The sequence below is a fragment of the Nothoprocta perdicaria genome, unplaced genomic scaffold, assembly GCF_003342845.1.
Source record: "Nothoprocta perdicaria isolate Ctin4 unplaced genomic scaffold, notPer1 scaffold_118, whole genome shotgun sequence".
NCBI lineage: Eukaryota > Metazoa > Chordata > Aves > Tinamiformes > Tinamidae > Nothoprocta > Nothoprocta perdicaria.
The window spans coordinates 831,221-850,814 of record NW_020454294.1 but is presented as its reverse complement, the minus strand read 5'-3'; the positions used below and the strand labels follow the sequence as shown (position 1 = coordinate 850,814).

The window sequence follows — 19,594 nt, the reverse complement described above, 5'->3', positions numbered from 1 at the left end:
AGAGTTGGAGCCAGGCTGGCAGCTTCCTGCCCTGTGATATGCCAGCCACAGGGTGACGCAAGGGCTGGAAGGCTCCAACTAAACAAGCCATTTTCACCTGCGTAACAAGCGCTCGCGGAGACAGGGCGGCAGCAGCGGCCGCTCCGAGTCGCGCGCGGCCGGCCCAGGCTCCAGCAGCAGCGGCAGCTCCCAGCCGTCCCATCCCATCCCATCCCATCCCATCCCATCCCATCCCGTCGGCCAGCACAGCCTCCCGGAGCCCCGCGGGCGCCTCGCACACAGCATGTCAGCCCCGCCGGACCCCCAGGAGCTGCTGTGCGCGGGGGCCGGCGGGCCCTGGGCCGCGGCCGGGGCCGACACGGCGGCGGCTCCGCTGCGCGATGGCCACGGGAATGCTCAGCGGGAGCAGCTGCTTTTCGGCTCCGCCAGGGAACACCCGCCCGTCGCCATGGCGACTGCATCCCCAGGTAAGAGGCCMGCGGCAGGCCGGGATGCTGCCCGCGTGTCCCCAGGTGAGAGGCCGGCGGGACCCGGGGATGCTCTGCCAAAGGGGCGCCCGAATCCGGCGCTCCGCTCGGCCTTCCCTGGCTCCCAGGAAACGTTCCCTGGGAGGCAGCGAGTGCATGGAGGAGAGGAAAAATAACGAGGGATTCGGGCCTTTGCGAATGAACGCGCTGTGTGGCGTGGGGAAGGGGCCGGGCAGGAGCCRGCCAAGTTCCCCAAAGCCCTTTGCCGTTGGYCCGGCGCAGGACGTGCCGATTGCCGGAGGGCGTTTGATTCCAGCCGGGCTTGCTGGCGCTCTGCCCTCGTTTGCCAGGCACTTGTGCACATCTGGAGTGGCAGGATTCAAAGCAGTTACCCCAGTTATTCCCTGGTTGCCTGCGCTTCCTGCATGGCCCCTTGTTTTATTTTAATGTAGAGAGTTTAATGGAGTGACTGTTCTGGAGTGTTTGTGTGTTTCCTGCAYGGGTCTGAGACACAGCCATTTAAGAATGATGGGCTTTTTAGTTGCAGTGTTTTCCTCTGTGTTTTAAGTATGCAGCACAAGGTGCATGCAATTTAACTAGGCTTTCAGGTTCAGTGATTTCCAGTTTACTTTTGGGATGCGTTTGTTTTTCCTTGGTTTAGGAGTCATTTCGGTCGTGCCTGCCTTAATAGCAGGTGCGCACCTATTAATGAGCCCCAGAACCTGCAGCTTCTGCCAGAAATACCTRGGGGAAAGGGGCTCTATTCCCTTCTTGGAGACATTTCCCCATTCCCATTTCTGCTTCYGTCCGCCAGCGAATCCAAACACCCCTTCGGGCAGCCTCGGTTGCAGGGGATCCCCTTATGCAACCTGGCAGTGCTAAACTTGTGTGGACCGAGCTGAGGGTCAGGGCTTGGGACGGGATTCAGCCCCGGTTATGCAAGAGCTGCAGGAGCTTTAGGCGCTGCGCTTTTGGGCTGAGTCCTCCCTAATCCCCCGTGTCCATCAGCACCGAAGGGAGCTKGCGGTGACACCCCCATCTGCACGACTACGTGTGTTATCCCGCTGCCAGGCATCTCCGTGGCCTTTTCCAGAGCATCTGCGTGCTCACAACATGGATATTCCCCGCTGGTGCTCGGGAGGAAAATGGGATCTAACACCCGTCAGCTGCTGGGGAGAGGGGGGGGATGTTTTGCAAGCGGCCGATCTGCCGCGGTGCCGCCCGCTGATCGGAGCAGCAGGTTGGGAACGTGGCTTTCTGCGGGAGACACGAGTGTGGAGGGGCCCTAGGTAGGGCTGTCGTTGCTGTAATGGCATCAGGAAGGGAGGGAGGATCCTGGTAGYGTTCGCTGCTCACTGAGGGATAAAACCACGGCCAGGCTGTGTCTTGGCGTGCAGAACAAAGAGGGGTGGTCTCTGAAACAGCGGGAATGGCAGCGAGCCGAGTGACTGAGGGAGATGCTGCTTGCGGCTGGTGAAGGCTTGAAGGTGTCTGGGACTCTGGCTTCCAGCTGCAGAGTGGAAAGGGGAGGAGAGAAGAGGAGGGAAAGAAAGAAGGAAGGAAGGCGAGAAAGGGAAAAAAAAAAAGAGAAAGAAAAAAAGAAGGAAAAAAGAAGACGGAAAAAAAAATGGAAAGAGAAGGAGAGAAAACAGTTTCCTTCTTTGGATTCCTCCACAAAGGTGTTTTGGATGTGTTTGCCTATGGCAAAGTGTGGTGCGGTGGAGATAAGTGAAGCAATGCGGAGCTTTCCTGGTGTTTCCGGGCTGTGGGTTGACAGAACGTCTGATCAGCAGTACTGCGGGAGCAGCAACATGTTTTAAACATTTTACGCTTTGTTTTCGCTGTTTAACAAAGCRAGTGCCGTGTGTTTGCATGTGTGTCTGGCGTCGACAGCAGGCAGGGCAGYCTCGCAGCCAGAGAAGCCCCTGAGCCCACAGTCCTTGCTCCTGTCCGTAGTTTCTGTTCCAGCTGCCCTCTCGCTTCAGCAGTCGCTTTCCGGGTCTTTCTGTGTGATTAACTATTCCCAAATTGTTGAATAAGAAGCCGCGACRTATTTTAGGAAACCTAAAGCTGTCATGTACTTCAGAGAAGTATTCAATTCTGCGGCATAGAGGGCAGACCTGGCATATTCCCGAGCTCTAGGAATGGACCAAGTTAGAGATCCCAGGCTTCATCAAGTATCATGAACTCTTCCTGTCCAGGGAGATAAGGAATGAGACATCCAAGCAGGAATAGACTGGTCAATATATTTTCCAGCTGGCTTTCCGACACATCCACTACCTTGCTCCATGCTTCTGGTGAACAATGTTGTTACACTCTTTGGTGCAAGGCCAGGGTTTGAGTCCCAGCAGGAAAATAACTAAAAACAAATCATGAGAATTCATTGCAAGTTGTACAGAAGTTTTTATTTTGTGCAACCTAAAGATCTGCAGATTTTCCCTGATCTGGCTTTTTGTTTTATATTTGAAAAAAGGCCAGAGATTGTTGAAAGCTTCAGGAATATTTTCAAGTTGGCTTCAGGCCCAGCTTTGAGCCCAACCGGCTTTGTGTCAAAACCTTGCGAGTGGTTTTTCAATGATGAAAAACAACAATTTTCACTCCCCCTTCTTCAGGTCAACCAAAATCAGTAGCAATTGGAACTGAAGACAAAAAAGTCCTGCTGAGTTGAGGAAAGCTTGAATATCAGACACATCAGCCAGGGTATAAGGAGCTACAGATCCTCCACCTGCTCCATCTCCTGTGGAGCTGCCCTGTTGGATGAAGACCTACTCCTGCAGCTCCCGTGCAGGGGCAAGATGAGAAAGCAGGATTCGTCTTGCTTGGTCCTTAGGTTCTGCTGGAAATGTTCCTCTCTTTCCAATTACTCCCTTCCAAAGATAGATTTGGTTCAGGATGAGAGGCGCTTGCAGGCAGGTCTTGTAAGGAATGAGACTCAGGCAATCCTGAAAGGCTGGTGAGCAGTTGCATGTTTGTGAGGAGAGCCCCATGTCACCCAACGCACCATCTGGTCACAGATTGTGTTATTTATCTTTATACACCAACAACGATTAGAATTCCATGAAAATAATTATTTTCAAAAATATTGCACAGGCTATCAGGCGTTTCCCAGGATAAATACAGATGCCTTCCCTCAGAGAAATCGCAAATGGTAGGAGTGGACTCCACCTCCTCAGTGTAGGTGTGTTTGGTGGGAAAGAGAGCAGGAGTCCCTTCACATGCTGATTCCTGCAGCAGGATCTGGCAAGCAAGCTGGACAGAGTCTTGTGCGTTGGTGGATATCTACAGAGTGATCTACATGCAGAGGTGGCATATCCCTATGTCCCTGTAGGTGACTTGAGGGTTGGCAGTTAGTCCTGCTGTTGATCACTCCAGGATGCTCTTGACCTTGAGGCTGGTCCTAGCAATCCTTCCCCATCTGGTGACCGCCTCCATAAAGAGGCTGAAGGTGGGATCCAAAGGAGAAGTGTTTGGTGCTACTTGAGATATCTGATACCCTTATGGGGATGGCAAATATGGCATGGGACCTATGGGAACCCTTCTGGAGGGGCAGCCTGGTGGAGGTCCCCTGGGCTGTCTAGATGGCACTTGCCATCAGCCTGGGGAGACACTTCAAGGCCATCTGTAAAGGCTGAGCTCCAAAGCCTAGTTTTTTAAGTCACAGTAGAGAGAGAGCCTTGCTAGGCTGGGCTCACTGAACAGCCACCCAGAAATATGTCCACAACTGCCAGACCATCTTGCTCAAATTTAGTCAAATAAGGCCAAATTTAATCTCATTTTGAAGGAATGCTTTTAAAGGGCTCACGTATATTTACGCCTGTTCTATAATGGATGCTTCAGTCCTGCCTGATTTAGGGAATGGATTTTGTTATTTCTTTATTCTGTTTTCTGGGCTAGTCCCTCAAAACCTCTGAAGTGCTGCTGGGTTGAGGATGATCAAAATCATTTGGTGGAAGTTCCCTCTAACCTCTAACCTGCCTGGAAGCAGATTTTCCCTCTCTATAAAGTWGGAGCAATAGCTCCAGTTGGGCTCTTCCAGCAAGTGCTCCATGATCTGGGAATGAAAGGTGCTATTGGAAAAGAATAAAATCTCCTAGCATAAAGTCTGCACAGTAATGTAGTTTCTCAGATCCTCGCCCATCAAAATGMCTTTGCTGCCTTTGTCCTGCTCCCCACATCAATGAAAGCAGCTCCATCGCCGTCTGGGCTTCGTTGCTGAAGGGCTGCAGATGGGTTGAAGAAGAGGGCAAGGCGGATGAGAGGCAAGCGGCGACAGGGAGGGTGACTCACCTGCCTTATTTTAATCTTAATCACTTAGGAATTACATATTTTATATATGCCGAGGAGGCATTTTATATAGGCTGGGGAGGAAGGGAACGGCGTGGAGGGGAGCAGCAGTGGATGTCCCAGCTGCAGCCACCACAGGAGTTTGCAGCTTGAGGAGGTTCCACCTCCTCGGCCACAGGCCTGGGCAGCTCAGGACAGCTTGGCAGTGTAGGGACCAGGGCGACACACCTGCCTCCAATTTTACTTTATGATTGTCACACAATGTCCCTGAAATAGGTCCCTGACCATGCAGGGGACCTTTTGTGGTGGCACAAAGCTGTGCCAGGAGGGACCCGTGGGGATGAGTGAGGAGGAGACCCTGTAAGAGCCACCACGCTGCTCCTAAATGGGGACAAACAGGACTGACCATGGGCACTAACCATCCTAACTCCCCCAAAACACCCAGGATCCGGCCTCTAGCATCGCATCATCCACAGGGTGTGCAGGGACCGCTGCAGGAGACTGGAGGTTTTCACAAGGGTGACTCAGGAATCAGCTTTGCTTTCCCTGTTGAATAGTCATATTCCTGACTACAAATATGAAAAATATGAATTGTTCATGAATACAAATATGAAACAAATAGTSTTTCCAAAACGGGCCAAGAACACACTGAACCTTTTCCTTTTTAATTAGGCATTTATACTCTAGTGTCTGTTTCTCCTGTTGCATTTTCTTACTATGAGACCCAACATGCTTGTAAGTGTTTGGGGTTTCTTGCTTTTTATTTTTTTTTTCCCCGTCATTGCTTCCAAAAGAAAAGAAGGCCGTGACACAGCAAATGTTGTTTTGGGTGAAGAAGCACCATTTGCGATGAGTTTTCTAATATAAGGGAAGTGAATATGTGTGCAGCTGTACACTTGGCATGATTCAGCACTCAGGAAGAGGCCCAAAATACAGGATTCTTGTTTCTAGAGCCATTTCTAACTCCTGGTCACCCTAATTCTGTCACCTGGTGTATCTGACAGTGAGGCAAGAGCCGAATTCTTGTCACTTACCCACACAACAAGGCACTAAATAGTGGGACCTCCTTTGATCACAGATTTCAGTCCACCTTGTTTCACTAAAGTATTTAAGAGCCTGGGTAGTTTTATGGGACATGAGCATAGTTTTATCTGCTTTGCTGATCTCCCTGAAAAATAAGAATGGTCTTAAGCATATACTTAAAGGTAAACATGTGCTGTGATGAATTTAGGGCCAAATGATCTACAAGAAGTATCAGGGATGATGTGATGTTATTCCCCAGTAGATCAGAGTGCTTCAGGCCACTGTTGTGTAAAATGGAGGTACTGGCACTTACCTGTTGCAATCCAACACTGTGAAAATAGTCTTTCACAGAACACTTTGGATGAAAATTTTTATAATGTTGTTGCTTAATTTAATCTGTTATGTGAATCCAAGTGAGAAGAAAAATAGCTGGAAAWGACTACAGCCTTCATAAGCCTGTCCTTCCCAAATAGTCAGGTGCTATCCAGTGCCTATGGGCTTCATCCCTTAATAATCCCTCAAAACTGGGAGTTTGCACCTTTCCTTAAATAACAGCAGCTAAATAGCTCCCTGAGTGTTTCTTGCATTGCTGTAAGGAGACACCTGCCCTTGCTGGAGCTTTCAGTTATGAGGAGATATGTTGTAATGACAGAGCCCTTCGCTCYGGGCTTGGTTTGACATAGCTGCTGTTAACATCTCCTCATCCGCTGCGCCAAGAGGGGCTTTGCTGGGCACTGGGTTGTCTGCACGAGGGCAGCTCTGCAGCCCGTGACATTAGAGCAGCTCCAGGCCCTGTTATATCTTTTATGGCATGAATTACATCCTCATTTTCAGCAGGGATGGGAGTTTTGCCATTGAGCAGCAGTGTGTCCTCATGGCACACACATTGTCCACATTGGCCAAGAAGGCCAATGGGATCCTGGGGTGAATTAAGAACAGCGTCTCCAGCAGGTCGAGGGAGGTGATCGTCCCCCTCTACACAGCCCTGGGGAGGCCACATCTGGAGACTGTGTCSAGTTCTGGGCTCCCCAGYACAAGAGGGATGTGGAGCTGCTGGAGAGAGTCCAGYGCAGGGCTACCAGGATGATCAGGGGCCTGGAACATCTGCCCTATGAGCAAAGGCTGAGRGAGCTGGGCCTGTTCAGCCTGGAGAAGAGAAGGCTGAGGGGGGACCTGATCAGTGTCTATAAATACCTCAAGGGAGGCAGTGAGGAGGAGGGGGCRGCCTCTTTTCWGTGGTGGMCAGWGATAGGRCTAGAGAAAACGGCCACAAACTAAAGTACCAAAAGATCCACAGGAACTTAAGAAAACATTTCTTGACAGTGAGGGTGACAGTGAGGGTGCCAGAGCCCTGGCACAGGCTGCCCAGAGAGTTTGTGGAATCTCCTCTGGAGATCTTCCAAACCCGCTGGGACGCAGCATGTGTAACATGCTCTAGGTGACCCTGTGTGAGCAGRGGGGTTGGACTAGATGACCTCTGGAGGTCTCTTCCAACCTTAAGCATWCTGTGATTCTGTGACTTCATGGCCCTGTGGGTGCATCCCAGCAGAGATCCTGGATGCCCCACGGCATTCCCATGCGCTCCCTGTGCAGCTGCAATGAGGCTCAATATTGACACACCGGCCCTCTGAATTTCCGTAAGTCTTCATTAGGTTGTTTCTTTGGTGTCCTCAGTTCAGAGCCAGAAGAGGTGCCCTTGCTTAGCGTCTGTGGAGGAAAGGCTTTGCATTTCAGGGCCTTTTCAGTGCTTCAGCAATGGGCTGTGATGCCACAGGCTCCAAATTAAAGATGTGCCTGGCTGGTAAGCGGGGTCCTCATTAAGGGCAAAACAAGGGTTTTTACATCACTGGGCAGTGTAGAGTAGATCTTTAATGGGCAGCATCTAATTCTCTACTCAGAAAGTTTCCCGTGGGTTTCCCTGGGCATTGTGTGCAGGACTGAGAAGCCAAGCAAGGGAATAGCCACTTGCGTGCACAAATGTGGAGACACGGAGTGAAAAGCRGGTTATTTTTACATGTGAGAAATAGGAAGAGTGCCTTTGAATACGCATGCCTGTCTCTTCTGAGGCCAGGAGCAAAGGTCTGAATTTCCTGAATTTTAAKCTCTTTGAGAAATTTGTCATTCTACATAAAAAACTTCCAACAAAAGATAAAGGGATTAAAAGAAAAGAATATTATTAGAAATGTGGGTATGTATTTTTCCTTTATTTCCTCAAATTAATTAGCATGTTTTGTCTGATTTGGCTGCCAGCAGTGTTTAGAAATATATCTTATCTACTTTTGGTTTTATAGGGAGACSTTTATTCCAAATACACCTTAGTTATACTTCAAGAGCATTAATTTTAATTATGGCCTGCAAAATTCTGTTTTGGACTGTCACATCATGATTTTTTTTCCTATTTCTTTAAAAGACAACACTGGAGATCACAGAAGATCTTCTAAGCACTGGCCAGGTGCCATTTGGGGGATTCATTTTCTTTCCAAGGCTTTCTGCCATTAGCCCTTATAATTCATTCGCTGTACAGTAGAGGTACAGGTCAGAGCTAAGGAGACAGGCTTGGGGATTTATGCCCTGTAAAATATGTGCAATGCGCTTTCACTTWGAACATGGTAAACAGACCATGTATAATCCCTGGAATATATAGCAGATCTGCCAGCCCATGAAGATGGCATTTGTTATTTCGGTATATCAGCATATATTTTTACATGGTTGTCCATCCCTATGGCATCCCAGCTCTATTCAGAAGCAGCCTGAGGAGGGAAGGCTGAACAAAGAGTGAGAAACAGCAGATTTCACAGTAGCCGATTTTGGAGTTGGAGCTTCCTTGTTTTACCCCCCTCTCCCTGCGCTGTTGCTTTTTAATGAATCGTTCTTCTAACCTACTTAAAAGTGAGCAACCAGCACGCTAGATGTTTTGCAGATGAATCATACTGTGCAATGCACTTATGCATATCTGCTGTGCAAGTACATTGTCAGCTCGTATTTGATAACCTACCCGCACACACGATTTCTTTGCTGCAAMCATCGTTCTCCTTGGGCGAATAATGCAACCACTGCTAATAAATCAACTCCATTCCGAGAGTGTTTCACCGCTTTCACTACCATCTTGATTAGCGTTATCCTCGGAGGTATAAATTAAAGTGGAAAATGTATAATCTGGGAAGCGTTCCAGAATTGTCTTTAGGAATCRGAGCTCGATGCTACGCTGCGATTTCTTTAGTCTGGAAGGAAGCGAACAGCGATGCRGAAGATGTGGTCTGATTACACCCTCAAGAGCAGGGAGAGGCAGAAAAGCAGAAGAGCTACTTTTCTTTTACAGAATATCCTGTTTTCTTTTGCCTTTGTCATCACGATAATTTCTAGTGCTATCTGTGGGATCTGTTTCTAGACATTTCTGTGAATTCCTTCTAGTCCCAAAAGTACCGTTTCAGTCGCTCCCTTTTGTACTACTTGTCTATTATTCTAATATCCATGTAAAATATGTTATGTTTTCCCTCCTCGGGCTGCAGCTAATTGCCTACAGCTGCTAGCAGCTAGTGGGCACCGTCCCTCTGCTAGGTCAGGAAAAGCCTGGACTGCAGGAATAAGGATTTCAGGAATTCCTTCTGGCTGCTCCCGCTAGGTGTTATTACAACGGGGTGGTAACTTCTGACACCTCCCTCGCTGCCAAGGCGAGGAAAATGCGCTGCAGAATGTGCTGATTTGTACAGAAATATTGCCCAGGGAGGGTTTGATTCTAGCAAAGGTCCAGCTGTTCCAAATGGGCAGAAAAAGGGGTTTCTGCTTATCCACATCATCTTGGGGATGGAAATAGCAACGCCATGTCCTTCAGCACTTTCATTAGGAGTCAGTTTTCTCCTTCCCCAGCTCCAAAACCCACTGGATTCTTTGGTATTTACTGGAACCAGGAGTTAAGCAAGACTGAAATGTTTTAGAGCTTTTATAATGTCTCCGTGTTTCCATTTGCTTTCTCAGCCAGCTTTCTGCCAACATCATCCCTTGCTTTCCAAGAGAGGGTGAAAAAGGCAGAATGCAGGACGAAGCAAGTATTTTTTAGGTTGCTTTTGTGGGACTCATAAATGGAGGCGTCCAGGAGAGATTTCCACGAATCAGCCGCTCCTTGGRCATTTCCAAAGATGTCCTCCCAAAGATGTCACCAGCTGGTCTAGGGCCCATTCTCTAGGCAGGTCACATCATGGTCCCCTTGAATAAAGTAAAGGCCATCATAAATGAGGGTTTGGTTTATTAAACCACCCAAATTTGCACCCAAAAACTGTGAGAGCKAAGCCTGAGTATCCATCAGCTGCAGGAGGTGCCGGGGCGCTTTGGAAATCAAGGTTTGTGCTTTCAGAGAAGACCCTCTGTGAGTTCAGTTTAAGTATCAAAGGGGTCTTTAAGATGTTTTAAGTCCAAGCCTCTTTACCAGAGGGTTCTCAGCAGCTGAGGCTGAACCAGAACCAGGTCCGCTGAGTCCCAGCCAGGACCAAGGTGCTCCAGACAGGTCTCACCTTTATCACCAGCATCTTGGGTTGGACGGCCTCGYCATTGAGACTCTAGAAAAGTCTCTCTTCCAGAGAGTTTCTCTCTTCTAAAAAAAAAGTAGGTCAGCTATTTTTACTTAGATACATGAGGATACCTCTTTACCTCTTTTTTTTTTTTTTCTTTTAAACTCATATTAAACTCAAGGATCCTTAGTTATGTTTTGCAAATGTGTTCATTCTTTCAGATGAACAACATAGAGGGAGTGCAGTAGGTACCATGCATTATTTTGCCACTTGCACTGACATAGCTCAATTAGCTGAAACAACATCCCACAGATTTCCAGACTTTTTTTTTGTTGTTATTTCCTGTGGAGCTTTCTATCCTGCCAAAAGCTTTGCTGTTTGTTGATTTGTGATGAAAACAAAATTGAAAATAAGATGAACATTCCCCACAGGACGGCATTTCTTTTGCAATAGCTCCAGTTTCCAGCTAATGTTGGGGAAAAAAATACCCACAAACGACCTCAGCCAGGATGCTTAATTTCAATCCTGCATTTATGGCCTATTCTTTGTCATTGCTGTCTGAACAGCAAAGACACCAACACGCTTTACTCTTGGCTTGAAACTATCCATTAAATCTGAGGGCTAGGGCACTATCAAGTGTGATTTGCTAGCACCTATTTAGCGCACTCAACATGAATGTGACCTTGGTTCTGTGTGTGCTACTGGAAATGAAGTTGCTGTGGTCCAGCCCATCTAACGACTGCTGAGCTTTAAAAGCAAGCAACTTGCTTCTTCTTTGTTGCAAAAGACTTTGCCACCAAAGGGCAATGAAGTCCTTGGCATTYCCAGGTCTGGCAGCTGCCTGGGATTCAAGTCCTTGGATTCAAGTCTGGGGAAGGGAAGAGGTGAGAGTAGAGAGCAAAACAGAGGAAAGCATCCAGGTGCTTTCAAGAGGAGCCCAGTCCATTCCTGGAGGGAACTGGGTAATGTGGTACCTGCAGTGATAGGGGGTTGGGTTTGGAAACCCAGCAGGTACCTTCTGCTCTGCTTCTCCTGTGTTCACGAGCTGTGGAAGCATTCTTTCCTAGCAAAACCATCCCCCTTACACCTGGTGTTTAATTGAAATCCTTAATTACTTTCTAAAAAAGCTTTTAAATGTTTTATGCTCTTTCATTTATTTCTTTTACTTAACTGGAAGGGCATAAAAGCTCCATTCTCCAAGGCAGGCAGAAGTTTGTTCAAAGCTCTGGCAGTGCGAGTCCYGTGCAGAGCCTTGCTCTCCAGGGCCCTTGAGGCTGGCCAACCTCTCCCAGCTCCTGCACTTTGCATGGGGAAGTGCAAGGGAGACCCTGAAAACTCAGAAAGACCTTGGCCAACTGAATAAATGGTCTGAATAAGCAGATACATGATGCTGCAGGGTCTAAGCATCTCAGTGGGAACAGCCAACTGCACAAGTACAGGATGAGAAACCAGAGACAAGGTCTATCTGAACAGGACTAGGGGTTTTAATGGTCACAAGGTCAGTGTGAGCCAACGGGTGCTGCAAAGTTTGTGTTTTTTCCTGCAGCTAAACAGCAAATGCCACACAGAGATACAATAATATGCATTTTGCATGCAAGGTAGGCAAATATGCTCAGGAACAGTGTGGTGTCTGGTCCAGAGTATGGTGCTTCAGGAGCAATGACAGGAGAAGGAAGTCCAGAGGAGAGCAACCAGGATGATTAGATGCCTGGGAAACACAATGGAGGAGGGAAGATGGAAAGAAGAGATTGTTTAAGCTAAAGAAGAGATTCACCAGGGTGCGTAACAAGAGCAGTCTTAAAATACATGAAAACTCACTGCAAAGAGCCAGGGTTAGTCAGATCTCCAAGCCCACGGCAAGCAGGGATGGATGTGGCTTCAGTTTTAGCAACAAAAGGTTCAGATCAGGCATTTGGAAAAAAATAAACATCAGGAGAGTGTAAAAGAGGAAGAAAAAAGAAGCCCTGAAGATGGAAATGGCTGAGTCCCCTTCCCTGGAGGTCTTTACGGCTGGTGCAGGGGACACCAGCCCAGYTGCCATCATGAGCACTGCTCGGTGCATGGCCAGCTCTGGAGCTTGGTGATGCCCTTCAGGCCCTTCCAACCCTGTTTTTCCAGGAATCTGTGAGCTGAGGAGAGTCACAGCAGCAGGAAACAAGGTGACGTCTCCTTTTCCCATCTTTCTTTGGTCCCTATATTGCTCAAGCCAGCTGCTTTTGCTCTGAAAGCCTGCATCAGTCACAGGGCTGAGAAAAGTGGGCTGATACTTTTGCATTCCAGTGACTCTTCTTGATAATATATGTATTTTTTTAATGTCTTTTTGCTTGTTCAGCASGGAAAAAAACCTGCTTTCCTGGAGGCGGGTGAATTGACTGCTGCAGACAAAACTAAACATAGCATTGAATGGGTTTCGGGAAATGAGCAAAGCAATCTCCAGCTTGAAATAGTAGCAACAAGCGGTTTTGGTAAATGCAGGCCTGGCAGGAAGGAATGACAGAAAATGAAGCAGCACACAGGAGATTAATAGTGTAGTGCCAGCATCCAAGGAAGCAGGAATGGGAAAATAATACAGGCAAATATAAGCGTATTAATTTGAGCTCGTCGTTTTTGTTAAAGCCATTAAGGTAAATGGAAAAAGGGAGAAAATGCCTCACAGATTTATCAATGAATGAGAGCTGTGGCAGGCAAAGGTGGTAGTTTAGTAAGATCCCATTTTTTTTCTGTCTGGCCTCCAATTAAGTATAAAAATACAGTATTCCTTGGAAAATTGCTGGTTGGGCTGGAGACGATGGAGGGTGGAGGGTGACCCAGCCATGGTGCACTGGATGTTGCAGCTCAGGTTGAAAGAGGAGCAGGTACCACAGGTGGTTCCTTATCAGTCTTAGGGACTATCACCTTCAACGTCACCTTTGTTAAATGTCTCCACCAGGAGTCAAGTGTTGACCTCACGACCACCAGAGCCACTCAGTGCTGGGCACAGGCCTGTCCYGCTGGGTCTGAAGATGCTACAGGCCTTGGATGAAGTGGGAAAAGTTGTAGGAATTRCACACAAAAAACAAGAAAGCAAAATACACTCTCCCCTCCAAAAAGAGAAATTAAATACTGAATATTTGACATTCATGTTTAATATTTTCGAAAACAGAAATACATTTGTTTTGCAATACTTCCAATTTGCCCCAAATAAAAAAATTCAGTTTCACTGAAGTGACTTTTTGCAGCCAACTCTTTSGATGAAAACTTTCCAACCATCCTCCCATCCTTCTGAGGATGAGGAAATAACCAATGAAAGCAATGAAAGTAGCTTTCAGGAATGTGGTGTTAATAAAACAGCATTTCCTTAAGCCAGCTTCTTAACCAAATCTGGAAATGATTCGCTTTAATATCTGGGCTTGGTGAAACGATGGTGAATATTTGAAGTTTGAGTTGTGCTGCTCAAATTGTAGCCTCTTCTGAGAGTCACATGATTTTTTAACAAGGATGTGTGATGGAATGAACGAGCAAACACATCTTCCTGAATACTTGTTTGTGCCATCTTTGGTGCTTAGTTTCTCTTGATGCTGATGCATGCAAGTTTGTCTTTAGCAAACAGTTCTTCCAGGAAAGCCATTTCTCAAGTTCTGATAAAATATGAGGTATGGATTTGGCTGAAAATCATGTAAAGATGTGTAATGTCCACTGAAGAATGTTCCTGGCATCCCCCAAATTTGGAGAAAAACACCAAGATTTACCTGTAAACAACACTGGAGTGGCAGTAATGTATGTGTCTGTCTATGGAAATTTTACTAGTTGAATTCAGAGTCAGCTTCAGGAGAGGTTGATTGCTTCCCATGTCTGCTAGAAGTCTCAACATGAGTTTTATTTGTGTGGTTCTTGTATGTTGAGGTTGCTCCTGGGCATCGGGGTGCTGTAGTTGTCACCTCCAAAGGAGGTGCCACAGGAGCAGGCGTCGCGGTTCTGATACAGCCGGCCCAATTCTGCGTCTTCTGCCATCTCCTCTTTAATACTTCACTGATGGGGGACAACAAGGTCCACAGAAGATGAGAGCATGGGGATATGGATAGTTTTACCATTTGTGGTACACTACACGTTGCAACGATTTTTCAATGAAAGTTTATTTATAAAGTTTGGGAAAGACAGACTACCCCTCCTCCAGATTTCCTCCAGGAGGAGGCTTTTCTGAAGCACATTGTAATTGAATGTAAAACTGTTTCATGAATATAAAGCAAGACGTGTGTGATCTTCCTTGTGCTTGGCAGCGCAGGCTGCCACTGCTGTAGGACAGGGCAGAGTGAGCAGCTGAGATTGAAGAAAACAGATGCTTTTCACACCATAAAGGTTAGTGAGGCTGCAAGAGCCCTGTTATATCATCTACTTGATCCCTGAGGTTAGAGATATTTTTTCATTTGTACAATGGCTTGGGTTTATCTCCTTCATCCCTTTGGAGAACAGCTCCATAGGTAAGCACCCCCATTTTTCTATCCCAGCAGATATTCCAGCCAACATTGGYGATACTGTCTTGCAGCTTAGGTGGACTGTTGCAAATTCATCTTGGCAACAGGGATATTTCCAGAAATTCTTTGTCTCTGTTTCACTGGCTGTCTTAAATTATTAACAAGATGCCCTTTCAAACAAAGCTGCCAAGCCAGCCACTATAGATGCAATAAAAGGCAAAATCTTTGCAAAAATACCATCAATGCCTTTTGCTGAATGGATTCCACTTACTGACCAAAGGATAATATTACAGAACAAGGAAGAAGAAAGGAAGAGAAATAACAGGCTTGGAAATAGGAAGCTGGGCACTGATACACATGGCGGCCTCATGGCAGCCCTTTGAGCATGCAGATAAGATACATTTGGGAATAAATAAGGGAGAATGTTCAGRAAAACAGCTGGAAGGAGCAGTGCCAGATGGTTAATCCCACTGRGGAAGACTAGTATTTTTCTCATAAAATATGAGGACCCGATTTTCATGTTTGTCAATATTTACGGATCTCYGTCTGTATGCAAGTAGGAAAATAAGGTCTCAAATAGCACTCTGTGCATGCTTAAAATAAGCTCGATTTTCTGTGCTCTGCTGACTCAACCAAAGTGGCCTGATATTTTGAAGGGCTGGGAACGCCTAAATCCTTTTCCAGTTGCTGGAAGTGGAGGATGCTGAACATCTCTTAGTGTATCTCAGAGTGAAATAGTGAGAAGACAGGACTTTATATAATGGGGCAAACCCTCCAGGTACCCATGACTCTGCTCTCTTTCTGCTTTGCCACTTGGTTTTGGAGCCCTATCTGATATTGCAGAGTAGAGAAAGGCTCAGAGGAAAATAAGGGGACAAAGAAGAGAGAAAAGGTATAAAAGTTGCCCTTTATGGAATATTTTATTATTAAATGTTTGCAACTGCAAACCACTATGATAAGCCCAAGAGAAAATCAATTTTTTTAATAGTTACCTACATTTTTCTTACATGGCTTTGACGTAACATTCATAAAGGAATATATTCAATTAGCCACAAATGTATTTTTTACCTGATGTTTGGATTTTCTTTCACAAATGAATGCTTTTAGACATGTTAAGACGATTGTAAGACATGTCATGGAATCTGTTGAGCGGGGAGTAGTTGCCTTCAAGGTTGAGGAGCACTTCCATCCAACTTGAAACATAAATGATAGGGTGTATGTGAGACTTAGAGTCAAAAACATTATCTGGTGGGACAAAAACATGATTTCTGAGGAGTGTGGAGAAGTTATTCTGCTATTTGCTACCTGTGACCCCCACATCTCTCCAGCTCATCATCAGCTCATACTCCAGCTCATGCTTGTGGTCCAGCACAGTGGTCCCCACAACCCATGCTCCTCCTCCTAACCGGACCCCACTTTAGTGAAATGTATCTGGTAGGCTGGGTCCTGCTCGGGTCCRTGAAGAGGTGGAAGAGAGGATGACAAACTGGATCCAAGGAGGGGACTTTGGGAACCCCAGAGCATGAGGGATTGCAGTCAGAGCTGCAATGATTATATTTATCTGAGTGGATAGAAGGGGAAAAGATGCAAGAGAACGATCCAGCGCTACCCAGGAGGCTGAGGAATTATCATCCTCAGGGATATTCAAAGCTCTCCTGGAAATGGATCCGAACTAACTATAAGCAACCTGCTTTGAGCAGGAGTAGAGCTGGAGACCTCCAGAGATGCCATCCAGCCTGAATTATTCTCTAATTCTGGGACTTTAAGACTCTGTTGTGCTGTCTTTTCTCCTCTGTGCTTCTACCCACTCTTCTGGACCATTTTTACCTGCTTTCCTGTTATAAAACTGAAGGTAATTTTGCCAATTTGAAAGCGGGCTCCTGGTCCAGGCATTTCTGCAGCAGCCAAGAACTTGGGTTGCTTCTCAAGCAAAGCTGAGTGTCTTGTCTTTCTGCTTCACGGACTKAATTAATGAAGATAGTATTATGTTATTTCATTATTAATGAAAATAATGAAAATATTATTTTTGATTGCAACCTGAGACAAAGCCTTTTCAATTTTCTCAGGAAACCAAGGCAAACAAGGTTGCTTTGTGTAAGTCCCAGCGGTTTCTTATTCCCCTCCTCCCAGTTCCACACACCATTTCCCTTTTACTGGAGTTTGGAAATCTTTTGCCCTTTTAGCGAAAAGTCAGTTTTGGCAAATAACACTGTGTGAACACAAACWAAGTTCTGTGCCATTGGCTACAACCCCACAGCAGCAAAGGCCTGAACAGCAAAGGCTTGATTTTGCCCCAAACCTTGGCACGTGCTGGGGATTTGGCCTTTTTGGAGGCACCAGTGTCCAGCTTCTGTGGTAGCTTCTGTGTCCAAAGTTTCTGTGCTGGAGTCTGCACTAATGAAGCTCACCTTGGTTTCAAGGAGGAACAAATGGCACAAGGAGGGTTTTTTATGTCCTTTATAGGACTGAAAAGCTGGGTTGCACCTACGGAAGAAGGTATCTGTGTGTGGTGAGAAGATGCRTTCCCTGGGTTTTGCATGAGCACATTTAGGGGACAGAAGCAGGAACAACTGCCCACTGTCAACATGTGCCGAAAAGTTTAGGAGAAGGTGGACCTCTTTGCATGTTTTTAAATACTTTTTTTTCCTGTCTGCCTCTTCTCCCCATCCTCCAAGGTGCCTAACGTGGCCACCTCCTGGGGACAACACTTGTTTGCCCACAGCATTTCACAGGAATAGGTGGCGATGGTGGAGGAGCGAGAGGCAGTGAYGGAAGAGAGCTCATGTTTGATCACAGGCTGCGCCATCAGCTCGTGGATGGAAAACAGCGAAAGCCGGATTTCTCCGGAGGCAGAGGTGTTTGCTCCCGTATGTCTGCACTCTCAGGGTGTTACTGCAGTTGCAAAGCGGCGACACTCACTCATGTCAGCTGGTTGTGCTGGGGTGAAAGCGGGGAGAGCAAATCCTCAGTGCTGTCACCTCTCTCGTGCTGCGGGCAGCTTGGTTTGTTCTCCAGGTGTATGTCTGGGAGCAACGTGCACCTCTGCTTCTCTTTTCGATATCGAAAATTTCGAGAATTTTTCATCGATTTCATCATTTTCAAAATGGGAAATTTCAGCATGCTAGGGAAGAAGAATAAAAATAAAAGCACCTTATTCCTCCCTGTTAGCAGCTGCTTGCGTGAAGGGAGCTGAGCGGGGCTGCAGCACCCCGAAGGCACCGCGTGTGACACGGTGCRATGCAGACTGCGATCTACCAGCTTCGCAGGTCTCCAGCCTTGCCTAGCTCGGGATAAATCCCCTCTGGCAAACAAGGTCGTAGGAGGAGCAGGCACAAGGCGTGACATGGGTTCCCAGGGAGCCCGTGCCGATGGGAAGCGCCGCAGCGGGAACGTGCCGGGGTGGCCCATGTGGGGACAGCRGCTAGAGCGCCCCGTGCTCTGCTCCTGGCTTGGGAGATGTGCAGCCCCATAGCATTGCATTCACAAAGGCAGTTTGCAGCATCGAGCTGTACTCACGAGGCTTAATTTCCTCAGTCTGACACAAACACAGCCTGCTGTGCTATTTATCTGTACAAAGTGGTGTTTTTTCCTAATGACGAGAAGTCTGGGAGCTCTTTATTGGGCTGAATGGAAGAAAACATATATTTGAGTCCTGAGTAAAATATCAAGCCTGGTTAAGCTCCCAAATATGTTTTAAAGGGATGTTTAAATAAAAGCAGAGAGAATTACCACATATATATACAACCTCTTTATGCATAGGGCTGCAGCTCCTGTTTTTATTTATTATTATTGTTATCCTTTAGAAATCTCATCTGGAATTCTTTTAGGAAAAAAGGAAAAAAAAATAGAAATTAATCTGTCCATGACATTTCTGCCTCCCTGCMTTGCTATAAGTACTGAGGGTTAGAGACAGCACTGGGGACCCAGACTCTTGTCAGAGCTCCATGGTCTCCCAAGGTCAGGCAGAACATTGTCTGTCCATGATGGGCTTTGCACAGATCTGCCCCCAAAAGCTTCTCTGTCCTTGGGAAGGGTGGATCAGATCCCTCACWGTTAGCACCCTGTTGGCTTTTCACTGCTACATTCCTCTGTTGAAGACAGCTGGTGATTGCTTGGAATGCTCTTGGTCCCCCYTTTGTGTTTTCCTTGGCTTGCAGGCATGGAAATCTGCATACACAATATGCTGAACACTTTTAATTTCACACTGTTCCTGAGTCACCCYGCCTCCTGACCTGTAGCAGCAGCAGATTAAGCTGGGGTTGAACTTTCTCTAATCTGCAAATTGAGAAATTTGTCCTGTATATCCCTTAGTTATGAAACAGCGATTACATTAGCCGGGATAAAATCTGGAAGCCGTCGACTGCTCCAGCTCAGCACATCAGCAGCTGGGAGCAGGAATACATTTCTCCCAACAGTAAAATTAGCTGGGTGCATTACAGAAGAGTGTTCACCATCTCTTTTAMGTGCTGTGCTTAAGGCCAAGATGTTCTTTGTTTATGCTTTGGTAGGAAAATAAAGCCTGGCTCTGTGCTCTGTTAGTGTAGGAGTTAATACATGGTTTTGTTTCCAGGCCATTTCCAAGGAGATGAGATGTGTGCAGGTCATCTCTCACATCCGAGCTTGGCCTAGTTGCAAGCGACCTCGCAGTTTTGCCTTTGCTGGAGACTGTCACTTCGTCGGGCTTGTCTGTTCCCCTGCTTCTCTCCTGAGCATCAGCCAGAGGTTCCTTAATGTCCCTCCTGCCTTAGGAGTCACAGCGACCCAGGTCGGTGCCTTCCCACCCGATGGCTGCCCCTGGTGTCACCCCCACCTTCAGACACCCCCATCCTTCGGAGACAGCCCCTTTGACACGGTGACAACGTGT

The 19,594-nt window shown here is 47.0% G+C and overlaps 1 protein-coding gene across 1 annotated transcript in view; it reads left to right on the top strand.

The window, feature by feature from the left end:
• Positions 1-283: 283 nt before the first annotated feature.
• The window catches only part of RTN1 (reticulon 1), a 102,009-nt gene continuing 82,698 nt past the window's right edge, over positions 284-19,594 (top strand). Inside the window, exon 1 of the mRNA XM_026053737.1 lies at positions 284-467. Coding sequence (XP_025909522.1) covers positions 284-467 — 184 coding nt within the window. The remainder of the gene's footprint in view (positions 468-19,594) is intronic.